This window comes from Agelaius tricolor, unplaced genomic scaffold (genome assembly GCF_023055355.1).
Source record: "Agelaius tricolor isolate 1412-34295 unplaced genomic scaffold, bAgeTri1.0.p SCAF_3, whole genome shotgun sequence".
In the NCBI taxonomy this organism is placed as follows: Eukaryota; Metazoa; Chordata; class Aves; order Passeriformes; family Icteridae; genus Agelaius; species Agelaius tricolor.
In genome coordinates, this window is record NW_027269263.1 from 56537269 (window position 1) to 56553810 (window position 16542).

The window sequence follows — 16542 nt, forward strand, 5'->3', positions numbered from 1 at the left end:
ATTTGTTAACATCTCTGCTGAGAATATTTTCTAAATGAGCATAAAAAGCACAAGGAAAGAAGAAACGTCTAATCAAAGAAGAATAAATAGCAGAATAACCAATGCCTGAGAAATAGAAACCCCAGAATAGAAACTTAAAATTGTCAGTGTCTGTAGTCCATACACTAGTACCTACAGAGTCATGACATCACAGCCATACACCTCTCCCCTTGCCCCAAACCCCACAAAACACTGTCTTCCTTAGGGAAGCAACATTTCAGTATTGCTGTCTACACTGTGCTCTAACTTACTGTAAAAAATAATTACCTCAGCTGAACATATAATTACACAGAGTTGTTTTGAGACACTCCCTTCTAACCTACATAACCTGCTTTCACTTTGAAGAGCCTTGGTAAAGCACACTAAGGGGAGATCTTGAGTTTGCAGTCAGAAGCAAAGACACAAACTTTCCAAATTTCACAACTTCTGGGCCCAGATTCGTTTACCCATAAGCAGGCAAGTGATCTTGACAGCGTGAATTTCAAGACCAAACAGCTTGAAGCAACATCCTTGTTATACATCTAGATATTTTATCTTACAAAAAACCCCAAAAAACCCAAACCAAACCTCCCAGCAAAACCCAAAACATCCAGTATACAACTGAGGGAGTACTGGCTTAACAAAGGTGCTCAGTTCACTGAGCCATAGTCAGTAATGCACTGCACATTGAGCTGCACCAGAACTGGACTTTTGTACCAGAAAAACAAAATCAACACCACCTCGTACAACCACAGGACCCAGAAGAATGGGCTAAGAACACTGCCAGAAAAAAGGATGATGTGGTTACACGTAAAAGCTTAACACACACCATTTTCTATCATGTGAAATGTTCAATTAAAAGCTCTTTTCTTGAAGCAAACTAACCAATCTACTACTTTCTCCCCAATGTTAGCTGTGTTTCATCCAAAGGCTAAGCCAGCAACTCTTCAGAAATCTTTACGACAAAAACATTTTACTCTAAAGAATTCTCATATTTAATTGAAAATCCCTATATATACACACTTATTCATCAAAGAGCATCCAAATTATGCAGTCCTACCTTTTATCAAACACCTGTAAATTACTAATAATTAAGTTAAAAGTAACATTCTGCTTCTGTTGAGTATCTAAAACATTGAAAAGATCCATTCAAACTGATGCCACTTTTGCTCTTCCTACTTGAAATCATCTGTGAAAATGGCCCATTTTACTGAAGTCTCACACAGGTCTCAGTTTATACCCAAAGTCACTAAGTCCAACTGAACTGTATAGCAGTCAACATAAAATATATTCACCCAAGCTAAATGGAAATTAAGAGGTGTAAGCACAGACATTCAAATTATGTATTAAAAATCACAGTAATCAATATTGCACTTTGATCACATTTTAGATTAAAGAGAACCAGAACTGGCCTTTCTTTTCAACTGTTTTGATACTTTGGCTTTACCATTTAGTATTTCCTTTCCTACTGAATTCATGCAACAGATTTAGAACACTGATCATCAAGACTGAGGAGGGTTAAACACTAACTTCAAAGGTAAGATCTCATCAGCTCCTCCTAAGATTTTTAATCTCCCTTAAGTTTACAGTAAATGATCAGATAGTGTGCCTGCAAATCCAAAGAGATTATTTAAATATAGCTCAGATCACCAACTTCCCCTATTCGTTATGAAAATTCAAGTCCAACCTCACAGTATTATCAGAGCAGTCAGTGAACTCATTAACTCCAAATGAATTATAAATCTACTTGTTCTACTATTTCAATAGAATTAACAAAAATAATTTTCAATTCCAAAAACTTTTACAGTTTAAATTTGATTGACCTAGTAGGTCAACCAAAACTGTATAAATTAAGCTTGGTTTTGTTAAAATGAAAACAGACAAAACAAAAAATGACTCTGGCTTTGTAAGTAGGTCATTAACGCCTTTAAAGGACTTTAGACAATTAGTACCAGACAACACCAAGTGTCAACTGCACCAAGAAGCACAGTTGTGCCACACACCTCTCTGACTTTCTGAAGCCAGATGAAGTGGACAGCAGGACCATATTTACATGGTAATTTTAAAAGAAATCTTAAAATAAACACACACACTCCACTACTTCAGAGACATGATCTGGAAGTAAAACATGTTACATTTAGGAGATGACCTCCTCCCAAGTTATTACTTTTGTAATAGAGCTTGAAAGTACCAGCTGTCAACCAAGAATTCTACAACACGCTTTGGTAATGGCCAGAGAGAACTCCTGACAAGTTAGGCCAGATGACTTTTGAAATCCTGTGAACAAGTTCAAGAACTACTTGCATAAAATACCCTGACTGAAATGGGTACTTGCACTACACGCAACCATGGTTATCAAAGGCAAAAAACCCTCAAAACATCGTTATTACCTACATCGTATTGACTTGGTTTAGCAAATTTTCCCATTGTCCAAAAAACTCCAGAGCCATACCAGAACACCCAATCTACATCCAACATGTAAGAATTAGGATTTCTCTCTGAAACTTTTTTCCAGAATGAAAGTAGACTTAGAAACCCTCTCATTCCAAGAGAAGAAACTTAAAGCTTTTCCACTTTCTTTTCAGCACCTTAGTTAAAGGTGTTAAGAGTTATTCTAAAAGCAACATTGCTTATTAAGAAACTCAAACACTATTGAACAGATTGAATTATTCTGCACTGCTATAAAAAACCCACAGTGCTGAAAACCATTCATAAAACAGGTGGAGCTACAACAATTCTGATACTATGTTATCTTGGTAAAAATACAAACAAGTAAAAGGCATTGATTTACTGAACCTTATATGCTGAAGGCTCTTAAAGCCATGGGAACCATGTATGTGCTCTGAAGTCTTTATATATAATTTATACTTATTTTATCACTTTTACTAAGAAAAGAGCTTTACATTTTACTCACCTGACATATTTTCCCGTTTCCTTCGTTGCAACAGCACTGCTCTTTCTTTATCTAAACTCCTGAAATTAGAAAATAAATCAGCACATTTAAGTATTAAAACAGGCATTTCCCATTTACTATTACAGAATAAACAGTAAAGTAACTAAATGTTCGGATACTTAGAAAAATACCAGTTGTGCACTGTTCCATTCTCTTTTAGAGTTCAAAATCAACCAAACTGCTCACCTGGGTTGGCAACGTTCACACAGATATATGTCAGGAATATGCTGTCTGTCAATCCCCATGCAGTCAATGTGCTGCCAGACACTATGAAAAGATCAAAACAAAATCCCAACTTTAAAGAACAATGTAAAAAAATTGCATGCACAATACATAGAGAAAGTAAGCTGCTCTTTTTTTTTTTCACTGTCATCTTTACTCAAATTCAATACTGCTTAAAACTACATCTCAATCACTATCTTTGCCACCACTCTGCTAGGTGACTCGTCTTCTCTCTTGGAAATTTTTCTCCAACATCAGAAATAAAATGGTAAATTATCACAACAGAGAACAAGATAGAGACAAATACCCTCAGTAACAAGACTTATGTTTTACATAGCAACAAGTGGTTTCGTTTTAAACAAAAGGATTCAATTCCCTTTTAGAAATGGGTACATAAAATATTTCTATCTAGAGAAATATACACTGAGATACAGTTTGATTTCCTTACATATTTTAAGAGAAAAATAAATACACATTTTTATACACCCTGTTATAAACTGGTAGTACTGTTGAACAGCAAAGAAAGAGCTTTAACTTCTTCCCAGAGTCAGGGAAGAGACTGCTTACTAGACTCAAGTCTAACCTACAACAGTAGTTTATACTCAGCCCTACACTGCTAGAAGGATGAGGGACACAAAAATAGTTATCTTCCCACTTGGAAAGAGTTGTGGTAAATTGACAGCTCCTCGAAGAGAATCTCTTCTTCAAAGGAGAAAGACTACCTAACTGGTGACTGCCTACAACTCCACTGCTGGAAGAACATCTTAATACATTTCAAAATAATGAGCAAGATTATCAGAATTTAGGACCATCAGAAATTACTAACAAGCTTGTTACATAAGCAGAGAGAAGAATGGAGCTCAATATTTTAACTAGCTATAACTATTGTTTTATAAATACACAAAGATCTAACAAATCCAGCAGTACTCATTAACCAAATTTAAAAAGACAGGCTAATATTGAGTAGAAACATAACATTTGTTTTCTCCTGTTAAGTGTATCAGCTCTAAAAATTTATATTCTCATTTTTCCAATTCCAAGTATTCAAAAGCAATCTCTTATTATACTGCGATCAAGTAGGTGCTTAAGCATAAACTCAGAAGTCTAAACATTTAACTTCAGCTTCTCCACTAAGAACCTAGGTTAGTCTGTCTTTTCATACTTATTAACCAAATCCTTTGAGAAATGAAGAGTAATCAGAAAGCTCATGCACAGAGAAACCAATACTCAAGAAGTTTCTTTCACATTATTTTGCATCCTTCAAGTTCTTTGATTTACATATACATAATTTACCAAGATGCTTTATTACTCAGGACATGCACATTAAGTAATGCCTGGGTCTTCATTTTACCCTACTAACAAATAACTTGGGACAGAGTACCACAGACATTCTTTATAGAGGGAAAAAAGGTATACCCTTATTAAGCAGCAATGTACAAGCAAAGGCATGACCAAATTCATGACTAGTCAAGACTGACCAGAATTAAATTATAAAATAATTACTGGCCTTAACTGACTATGTTGCCTATTAGAAAAACACACAACCTTCAAGAACTTTTTTGATGGAAGGAAATTTTTTGTGACTCATCGTAATTAAAACACCATTTAGTTACATTTACTTTCAGTGCAGCCTTAAGTAATTTTTACTTTTTAAGTTATTTTAATATGCATTACCTGCATTTGTCACAACAGATCATATATCCATCATCATGTGTAAAGCCACAAATGCATCTGGTAATATCTGTTCCATAGCTTCCATCCTCTGACGTACTGATGGTAGTAGCACTGGAGGTTTCATCGAAGTTGGGAGTGGTAAATATGCCTACTTCATTCTTGCTTATAAGCACTGATGGAGGAGGAGAAGCTGGAGGCGTTGGAGGAGGCCGAGCACCATAGTTATGGTCCTAGAATTTTGTGAAAAGGTAATTTATCGTAAATGCTCATACACCGATGGTTATTCAAGCCAAAATGTAAGAATTCATTTGGCAAAGAACTTCAGGCTTCTTAATTTTGTAGTAAAAGGTTAAAATTTTATATTTTTATATCCCAATTTTATATATTTAAAATATTTTAAATTTTGTATTTATATTTTATATCCCAATTTGATCTTATTTTCTAACTTCTCAACTGTGTTGTACGTTTAAGTGCACTATGTTCTACTTCTGATAGACCATTTTTATCCAACTTACCCAACTCCCAATAAGATACAGAAAGATAAGCATGAATCAGTTTTCCCAGATAAAACCAGCATATTTTTACATAATGTACTTGGTACAGAATACTTTGCACAAAACTTACTGCATAGGGCAAACCAATGTAACTGTGTGAATGCGAGCCGCTGGTATACAACTGGTGTGGATAACTGTTCGATTTTTCAACTACCACAGGGCTAGCTTCTACAGATTCTGGTCTGCAAGGCAAAAGACAGAAGAAGAACAAATGCAATGACTATGTAATTTATGTTAATAAATTGGAGGTACTTGCTGCACAACTTCTAATTAATTCCCTGCTGATTCCGTTTAAAGCAGCATGTGGGGGCAGTTACAAACTCGCAAGCCCCCGTGGCCCCCTCACTGAGCGGTAAGAGAGCTGCCGAAGGGAATCCTGCCCCAGGACCGAGGCTGCATTCCGGGGGCTGCACGGCCATCGAGCCCTGCAGCGACACGCAGCGGCACTGGCGGGGCACCACCGCACCGGCTGCTCCTACAAGCGGGGATCTAACTGCGGCTAATTATCTAAACAAGGCACTTTCTGTTGAGTTATTTTTAAACAGAAAAAAAAGGTGATAACGATTTGCAAGACAAGGTTTTGTATCAAAGGCAGTGCCTTCTTCAATATACAAACTATGGTTTATATGCACTAAACCACAATACAAAGCAAGAAAGATAAAGGAATACTAGAACAGGAAGATCTATTTGAGCACAAAAAATTACATCTTCATGGCCTTTCTCGAGCAGTTGTTCATGTGTGCATGACTGAGATAACTTGCAGTTTTTTCGTTGCACCATATGATTTAATAACACTAAGAGAAATGAATCCAGGTTACTAAAGTGGGGTTTCTTTTAAACAAAAAAAAGGCACCACGAAATTTCAACATTTAGAACTGAAGTGGACTTGATTCACATTACAAATCAGGTCTGGTTCAGTTTTCTAATTTTATTTTTGTTATGTCTGAATTCTATTGCCTGTCACATATCTTACTAATTCCTTGAGCTAATTTTTAAAATAAACTTGGCGTTTCTGAATTATAAATTAAAACAGATACTGATGGGATTGTTTTCTTACACATTAATAGAGGCTTTTTTGCTGTGCCATGAAGCAATACTAGTTTGTTTTTAAAGGACACCAGAAACCTACATTTGTTACTTTTTTGAAAAGATATAATTAATCATTAACTTTCTGAACAAAATGTGGTATTTTCCCATCTCTTTGAAAGTGTCCTACTAATGGGTTTGGTGGCCCATTTCTTCTTAAGAGCTTTTTCCCATGTGAGGTTGCTACCCCAATGATAAAATTGTTTAAGAAGAAACTAGTTAAAAGCACTTCTGAGGGAGGGCTTTAGTTTCTAGAGTCCAAAGGAAAAAAATTTAAAAAGATTATGGTCTCCAACAGTCATCAGCTGCCTTTTTTTGAGAGAGTGAACAAACATGTGAGCACAAAAATCATGTGAAGTACTAACGTTAAAAATACAACTTCTGACTAGCATAAGACAAACCAAATCTGACAGCACTTGCTCTTTGTTACCTCATAAATGCAGAAAAATCCTCAGTTACTCTCTTACACTCTTTCACAACTTGAAAATACAATTTTATTTGGAGTTTGTTATAATTAGCTCCTAGAAACAGCTTAGAACTTAATCTCATGACTAAAATAAAGACAAAAGATGAAAAAACTGTCCCTTTCCAACCAATTTGCTTTTATCTATTTAACAACACATTTGTGCAGTAATCACACATCTTTTCTGTAATTCTTGTGATGACCCAGCCAACTAAAATGCCAGTGAATGAGGCAATAGCTACACATCCATCATGACTATGGCACAAATTAGCTTCTCCAGGAACAAGGATGTCTTGACCACTGCACTGCTTCTACTGCTATTCCTCCCCACTTCCTGAATGGGACAAGCAGCATACACAGGTACTCTTATCCACTCTGTGTTCAATGCTCAAGCTAGGTCTTGCTGAAAAATACTCTGTTTTCAGAGCAGGAAGGCTTACTAAGGACAGGCAGGAGGGGATTCTGGTACAATCCATCCTGGATTAATTTAGAAGAGTTTCCTTCATTAAAAATAAGTATTACTATGACCTAAATACCAGCTACTTAAACACAGGAACATTCAGTGAAAGATACCAGAATGAAAGTGTCCTAAAAAGAGAGGTTGTGTATTTCATCATCTGACTACAGAAGTCAAAAAGATAGTCCAGGTCCCTTTCAAGATTTGAGGCAAGACAATACACACAACACCCTACATCCATTTCTTATTACTCTAGCCATTTACAAACCATTTAAGAAAACAAAATTTAATATTTAGAGGCATAACAGTAGTGGGAAGTAAAAGTGTAAAGCTTCAAGAAACATTCATTTATCACCAACTGTTTTAACACTCATAAAACAGATTCAGAGAACAATGTTACTAAGAAAAAGTCACATCTTTACTTGAACAAGGAAAACCAGAAAAATGGTGGGAGCAAAATCAAGTGATACAGAAAGGCAACTATTAAAAAATCTGGAGCACAATCAGCTTTCAGTAAAACCTTTTTTAAATACTTATCCAGGCACAGACACTAGCTTCAATTATAACAGATGCTCACTAGAGCTCTGAATGCAACTGTTACTGCTCCAATTACCCACTGCACTGGGCTGGGGAAGTGGGGAAGAAACCAATGGGAAGGAGCTCCAAGAGCATTCACTTAAGCTAGAAATAACCATCATAGATTTCCTTTACAGTCAACAGGAAAGTGACACAGGTGCCATAAAACAGTACAGAATGAGCACCATTCTTCCAGAGAGCCACAGACAAAATCAACTTTGACAAACAGGTTACTGAATTCCTTATCACTCCTGGTTTTGCCCACCATGTGCATGACCTCAAACAGAAAAGATGCCCTCTATACTCCTGTCTGTTCAAAGTCAAACCCTTCTTCTGAAATAGGCATCTCAGGATTGTACAGCTTTGAGAAGAAATGCTTCTTGGCAAAATATTTAATTGTACAGATGACTAAAGCATGAGATGGTACCTAATTTAAAAATCAAGTTTTACATTTTTTTGGGCTCAAGTACCGGGGCCCAAGCAGCAAGGCACTAACTAACTACTGTACTACAGACAAACACCCCCTCATTTCACCACTGGCATTCTTACAGCCATCCCAGAAAGCAAGTTTCAGGAGGAAAAGACGTCAGCATTCAGATCTGTGAACACACTGTAAGGCTTTCCTTGCTTGTATTTTTGGACATCAGCCAATTCTGTCAGAGACTGAGGTACTAAGACTGTCAGTCCTCTGATCATACCACATTTTTCAACTTCACCTCAAACAACTGCTGTCTTACTGCATAACTAAAAGATATTTATTGTATTTTTGGTTTTCATCCAAACTACAGTGTTTGTATTACAACACAGTATATATGAAGCTTGATCAAAATGTTAATATTATTTCCTAACTAAACAAACACTGTGATAAACTGACCATATTTTGCTAAAATATCATATATACTTGTTAAGCATTGTGGTCAGCAATTCAAATCTGTGCAAAATGTTCACAGGAAACAAAACAAAAAGCTCTACACAAAAGCTTTCCACACGCTCTTGGGCTGCAGTGATTTAAGACATTCCTATACCTTGAAAACAGAAATATAATATTTTCTAAAATAAGTTTAAAACGCAAAGATGCCCCTATTAAAAAAAAAAAAAAAAGCCTTGAGAGAATTTTCATTTAGGAAGTGAAACAACTTCATGTTCTGAGTCATTTCCTACTGTTCATATCTAAAATGGAAACAAAATATTCTGCATGTTGCCAGTAGATGGCATTAGTGAGAAACTAAAAGCAACACCCGAGACCAGTTAATTTACAAAGCCTCAGTCACTACACTTTTATAGTTAGTTAACCTGTAGTAAGGAAATCAACTTGCAATGATTCAAAGGAGGCCAATTCGTCTCTAAAATGTCATCTCCCTCACTCCACTCCTTTTAAACATTGTTTTGTTTCTGACCATTTAGTAATAAATTAAAAAAAAAAAAAGGAAAAGAAAAAAAAAACAGCACACAATTTTTGACTAATACCCAAAATACAGTTAGAATTTAGGGCCATTAACCACTTCCATAAATATACAGATATTCAGGAAACAAAATCTCACTAAAATGCTCAAAGACTGGAGCATTTAGGCTGTAAGCTAAGCATACAACGAGTACTTCCTGAACATTTGTCTGAACTCCAAATGCAACCTCTCAGCAACATCCATCTTCCACAATCCAGTTTGATAGGTCTAATTTTCAAGGAATTTAGGTTTGCTTTCTGTTTGTACCAGCACACCTGAACAGTATCTAGCTGAAGGCCATCTCAGACAAAAGAATACAATATATTTTGTATGAGAAAAAACATTTTCTATTTCAAGACACTTCATCTAACCAAAGATATCTGACAGGCTAGACACCAAGAAGCAAGGACTGCTTCTCTAGCAGGGAGTGGGTTCTGCTACCTAAGCACCTTGTAGCAGGCCCTACAAGTACAGGCTGGCCCGATGCTATCTGTATGGAAGACTGCACCAATGTTTTCTCCTGGATACTGAACTCAGAACAGTGATCTGTACACTGTGATTCTGAGGTTTATTATACAGGCCTTCTCCCTAAAAAACATGTATGGCTATAACCAGAAAAGCAGTACCATCAATGGCATTTCCCAATGTGTAGTTTATACTTATGCTTTAAGCTACACAAGCACTCTCTGAAGCCAGGAAGAGTATTTTGAACCTTCAGAAATGGCTTGTTCTGCTTACAAGTACAAGGACCTTACCACTAAGAAGTCACAAATCCCCATTTGCAGTAAGATCATAAAGGCCAAGCATGTGTGTTTTGACTACAATGACACAAAGATCTATCTGGAGACCCCACTTAAGTACATGTAACATAAGAAACAAACTACTTCACCCAATTTTTAAGATCCTTAAACCTCTTAGTAGGCTACTCCACACACAGCTATTTGCTACAATTATTAAAATATGTGGAACTATTAATCATATAAAATATCCCCTCTTTTCATAGGCTTATGCCTTGGTTGAAAACATAAGGAAAAATCTTTCAGCACTAGGAGACTGCACTACACAAAGAGCTTTTCCCTAAGCTTCTTCTCCTGCATAATCAAGTTTGCCACTCCCCCACTCTTGTGTTTGCTCATGCTTCAGCAACTGATGAAGCAATATCCGACCTGCCAGTCACAGTGGAAAAATTCTAGCTCCTCCCTCCTGGGAAAACCCCAGAACTTGCTCAAAGACCATCTAGGACTGTTACTAATACACTCCACATCCAACATGCTACCCCCTCTGGAAGAAAATGTACAAGAACAAAGAGTAAGCCACACGGATTGTGATAGCAAGGGTTTACAACCATGTAAGCTGGGAGATTAGGGACACACCTTTGTGTCACACTTCTTGTGACAGTGACATGGCTTTTAAATCAGCGTACAGCAATCATGCAACTACAGACATTTCAGTGTGAGTACGGCAGAGATGACAAGAATTAATCTAAGTGGTAACAGCCACTTAACATCTGAAGAAAAGCAGCTCCTAACTGGGTCGCTCTGCCACAGTATCAAGCAAATAACAGACTGTGAACTCTATCTTGTTTATACTGACAACTAAATTTATTTATTTTAATTTCAGCATGACATGCTGTGTCTGCAAGGAATGTCAGCAACCTCAGGAATCATGACCCTCTCTAAACATAAAAGAAAAGCACGGGAAAAAAATTAAAAGAAATGTGAATGGTTCACTACAGTTAATTTTTCTGCACCAAGGTTAAGAGTATTTATAATATGAAAAGATAAAACAACTTTAAAAATTAATTGCAACAAAAATTTTGAATTGCAAATTCTTGGTTCTCTTCAAATAAATGGCACAAACCTAGAATAGCTTCATATATACCTGGAAGCACAGTAGAGAAACATCCTTTTAAAAAGCAGTTCTAGAGTTTTCCTAAAACTTTCATTCAAAGTTTGGAAGAAAAACTACTTGCTTCTTAAACATTCTGTGTGCTATACACACAGGAAGGTTTGTTTGACAAGAAATGTATCCAGTCAGAGATCAACAATACCTAAACCTTAGCCCATCGATATTGTACAGGAGTCTAGGGGGAAAAATAGAAAAGAACCACCACACATGCACAACACAGCTCCCACCCAACCCTAAAAAAAAACCCCCCAAGTCACCTTCCCCATCCCCCAAAACCCAGAAACTCACTACACTACGATATTTGGTGCAAAGCCAGACTTTACTGAATGCATGATTTCACTGGCTCTTTTGTAATCCTTTATACAGTTACTAAATGATTTTCTACTAGCTTTACAATTAGAAATAACTTTGTGAAGACATGGTATTAGTATTTCAGCTAGGCCTTCAATTTTCATTAAGAAATGCACCCTTGTCTTGATTACTACTACTTTCTTGCAGTTTAATGCATCAAATTATTTTATCTAACGTGCAAAATCAAAAAAAAATTTTACATGTATTTAAAAATGAAACTGAAATGACAAAATATTTGAAGTATGAGAAGTAAACTAATCAGCATCTTTGTCAGTCTGATAAGCAAGAAAAACATGCATTTGTAGAAACATTTAGCTTCTCTCCTTTGCTCCCCCTAAAGTGGAAGAAACTGACGTAAGAATGAAGTGACAGTTATTAATTTAAGTAATTAAAAATTCAACAAAACTAAGGAAATTCTTTAAGTTTTCTCCAACTGTATTCAAAAAATGGCCATGAAGGAAAAATTAAAATAATTAGAAATAGGTAAGAGAACTTACAAATTATGTTCACATACTTACTCTGAGCCTGCAGCCATTTCCAAATAAGAAGTATCTGCTGTGTCAACCCCCAATGGGATCACTATGCTCATGACGTTCGTTTCTGATAAATTCGATTACTACGGAGTCCTATGCATTGGTATCCAAAACACTGGGGCATGCCAGCCACAGTGCTCATTGCAAACATCTAAGTGCATCCACAAACCCTGTCAAAAACAAAACACAACATGCATGAGATTAAGTCAGTTCATTCTAAACCCAGGCAATTTTACATCACATATTTATTTTTAAAATTTGCCGTTTATATCTGTCACAATTACTTCGCTAGTTGTATTTTACACAAACAAAAGGAGAAGATTCAATCTTCTCTAAAATTAACTGCAAAGAAACTTCTTTAAAGAGTGTGATGATCTTAACACCTGAACTTGAATATATTACAAATGGACAATCATTCAAGTTTGTGATTAAAAACCCCAGCACAATCAGCGAAGTGCCAGAGACTGGCCCTGTGTTGTCAAAGCTCAGTTACTGTACCTTTCAACAGAAACCTAGTTAGAGAATTTGCAACTAAGTCTTAGCCAGCACTGCTCTCTTTTGTTTTGCACTTAAAAAAACCTTATGTCTTAACTGCTATGTAGTATTTTTTAAAAAACAAAGTAATTCTAGTAATTCATAATTATAGGAAACATCTTCCATTTTAATAAATCACCATTACAAGATACTATGCCCATTCAGGGCCACTTTTGGAAGTGATGTTTTTTAAAGGAGTAAAATAAAAACAATCAGTAGTAGTTTTTAACTGTAGAGCAAACTACAATCTGCTTGACTCACACGAGTGAATGTAGGATCCAACCTGTATGCCAGTTACTACCAGTCCCCTGCTTCCCTTACTACATAGGGCAGAACGCCCAACCAAGTACAAGAGAAACGTGAACAGCTCTCAGCTATTCACAGATGAGTAAATTAATGCACTTTTATACACTCATATAGACCACATTTTACACATGTGACTAGGTTACTTAAGTAAAATAGCCCAGTATCTTCAGTAGTTACATAATGAATAATTGCAAACTCTTACCAAAATGTCAAAGTTGCAAGACCACAAACCACTTTGCAATGAAGCACATACTGTGCCTAATAAAGACACTCCTCTCATACCACAAAATGTTGTATCTTTGATGTCTACATCAGCACAATAATTTTGAGATCAATGTATTTTCACAGAATCACAGAATGGGCTGAGTTTGAAGGAACCCACCAGGATCATCAAGACCAACTCCTGGCCATGCATGGCACCATTCCCAGGAGTCACCCCATGTGCCTGAGGGCATCGCCCAAACGCTCCTTGAGCTCTGTCAGGCTGGGGCTGTGACCACTGCCCTGGGGAGCCTGTTCAGAGCCCAACCACCCTCTGGGGGAAGAACCTTCTCCCAATGCTGAACCTAAACCTCCCCCAGCACAACTGCAGGCCTCTCCCTCAGGTCCTGTCACTGTCACTGCAGAGCAGAGATCAGGGTCTGTCCCTCCTCTTCCCCTCATGAGGAAGTTGTAACTGCAGTGAGGTCTCCCCTCAGTCTCCCCCAGGCTGAACAGACCCAGTGACCTCAGCCACTCCTCACACAGCTTCTCCTCAAGGTCCTTCACCACCTTTGGGCACTCTCTAATAGTTCCATGTCTTTTCTATATTGTGAGGCCCAAAACGGCCCCCAGCACTCGAGATGAGGCCACCCCAGTGCAGAGCAGAGCAGGACAATCCCCTCCCTTGCCCAGCTGGTGCTGCTGTGCCTGATGGCCCCTGGACATGGGTGGCCCTCCCTGGCTGCCAGGGCACTGCTGGCTCATGTTCAGCTAGTCAGGACCAGGACCCCCCAGGTCCCTTGCTGCTTCCCAGCCTCTCATTCTCAGTCTGTCCATACACCCACAGTTGCCCCATTCCAGGTGTAGAATCCAGCAAGCCCCCGGTGAGAAATGGACTTCAGATAAAAAAATACTGTGAATTCAATCTGAATTGTCTTCTTTCACTGATTAGGTCAGCACCTTCAAGATGACAAAGTGACATGTACAAGACATCTCTAAAGTATGAGATGGCAGCAAGTCTTCATCTAACTTCCTACATTTTTTAACACTAGTGAAGATTGGCAATTAACTTAAGAACATGCCAAGATGTCTGAAGTGCCTAAACCTACAGCTAGTTCACTCTCCTAGACAGCAAAAGATGTGATTTGGTCCTATTATGTGAGACACCAAATACAATGAGCTAGAAAGTTATTGGGCCAAGTAGCCATTAGAATATTTTGCTTTCCTCATTTAAATACTGATGTTTTCTTACTAAATACCACAAGTAACAAACTGCATCACTAGCTATGCAAAAAAAAATTAAGAAAAAATATATTATTTTCAAGAAAAATATGTTGAATCAAAAGCAGGTATAGAATATTTTCAGTAGAAGGGTTGAAAAAACCATAAACCCATCTAACAGTTTAAGTGAGCACTCATTTTCCCACCATATAGCTAACTCTACTCATAGGGCAGAATCCTGAACTGGCTGTACCTACCACTTAAAGGAAACATCAACTCACCATTTAGTCCCCATCTTCGAAAAAGTAAAAAATTTACCCAATAACTTTAAAGAAACCATGAATTCTCTAAATCCAGGTAAATCAGCTAGGCCAGGGTTAATTGCTGCTCCAGTACCCCCTGCAGTGTGACCTAGGCTACCAAATCATCAGCAGAATGGAGTTTTTACTTTATGCCTCTTATTAGGTAATTCTTAAAAAACAGCTTTAGTGGTTCAATGTAGGTCTAAAAGACATATTAGACAACATTGTCTGGCATCAAGATCCTCACTTAAAAAGGTGTTTCTTGCACTTAAACTTGATTTTGTTGGTGCTGTGGTTTTCCTTAAAACATTTTCTTTAAACACTTCTGACCAGGTAGAGCATCAGTTGTAAAATAACCAGGCAAAAATGCCCTGGAGACTGATGGAAGTGAGGAACACATTTACAAAGCTGTCTCATGGGCTGTGATATCTCCAAACTTACATAAAACAACTGAGAATACCCAATCACCATAAATTCAAGTGACCTCCACTGTCAACACAAAGATCTGCTTACCAAATCTGATAATCAAGTGATATTTGGGGGCTTTTTTAAAATGTAATGCAGAAAAAGAAGAGCTATGCATGATTTATAGCTACATATAGATTGAAAATCAATGGCTAATGCATATTCCCATTCATGACAATGCAAATACACCACCATTCACACTAAAAAAAACCAAACAAGAAAAACAACAACAACAGCAACAAAAAAACAAACAACCCCCCCCCCCAAAAAAAACCAAACAAACCAAAAAACCAACCAAACAAAAAAACAACAAAAAAAGGGGGAGACTCAACCAAAACCAACTTCCTGCCCCATGGCAACTTATTCAAATACAGCTATGTCAGAATTCAGGAAAAAATTCTAATAACCTGATCTACACTGAATAAGGTCAGAAACTTGAGGAATCAAGATTTTTTTTGCCTGAAGAGCATTAAACAGATGTTTTCTCTAAAAGAAGTGGAACATGATTGCAATACTAACTCACTGGTTTTTACCACCTTCTTCATCACATCCACAGAAGTCCCTAAAGCTTTTCCTTTGCCTATAGTTCAGTATGGAAGAATGAAGGCAGTCACTGGCTTGCAATACCTACACGGCCAAGTTAATTCAAACAAACACTGCTCATTATTTATGAGTAGCCATCCTCAACAAATGCCTGTAATGAGAGTAGGGGGAGATCTAGGATAAATTAATAACACTACACCCACTTATTAAACAAAACTGTGACCTTAGATATAGGCCATCCAATTATGATCCCTACAGTGATGTTAAATTTGGAATGATGGAAAATAGTATTTTTTCCATCATGTCAGAATCAGAAGCATTGTCATGACACACTAATATTCCCAGTATTTTTATAAGTTCAGAAAGAAAATATCACAACCACTGGGGAATTTTATCTATGAAGAGATTGCTTATCCTTTGAAGCTTGGTATTTTAGATGAGTCATAAAATACTATCTGCTGTCATGATTTGGTACTTTCCAACTCCTGCAAGTATCCATCTATTTCAAGTAATTATTCTTTCAGAACTCTGACAAACTGTCATCCATGGCCTTTAAGAAACTGTTTTCATAGGTACATTCATTTCTACAACTTACTGTTTAAGAAAGTCTTTCTTCAAGCAGTACATGAATTTGAAAGACAGGAAGACCACACTGGTTATTCCAGTTAATTTCAGGGTCACAGAGTTAAAAGCCACCATATAAAAACTGCTAGTCCAAAGTTCACTGATCAGC

The 16542-nt window shown here is 37.1% G+C and overlaps 1 protein-coding gene across 3 annotated transcripts in view; it reads right to left on the bottom strand.

Annotated features, from left to right (window-relative positions):
• The window catches only part of KMT2E (lysine methyltransferase 2E (inactive)), a 55642-nt gene that overhangs the window by 25055 nt on the left and 14045 nt on the right, over positions 1-16542 (bottom strand). For all 3 annotated transcript variants that reach the window (XM_071423942.1, XM_071423941.1, XM_071423943.1), the window contains 5 exons: positions 12223-12407; positions 5492-5603; positions 4868-5097; positions 3158-3238; positions 2933-2991 (listed from right to left, as the gene is read on the bottom strand). In XM_071423942.1, the coding sequence (XP_071280043.1) occupies positions 2933-2991; positions 3158-3238; positions 4868-5097; positions 5492-5603; positions 12223-12293 (553 nt within the window). In that variant the 5' untranslated portion in view covers positions 12294-12407. The remainder of the gene's footprint in view (positions 1-2932; positions 2992-3157; positions 3239-4867; positions 5098-5491; positions 5604-12222; positions 12408-16542) is intronic.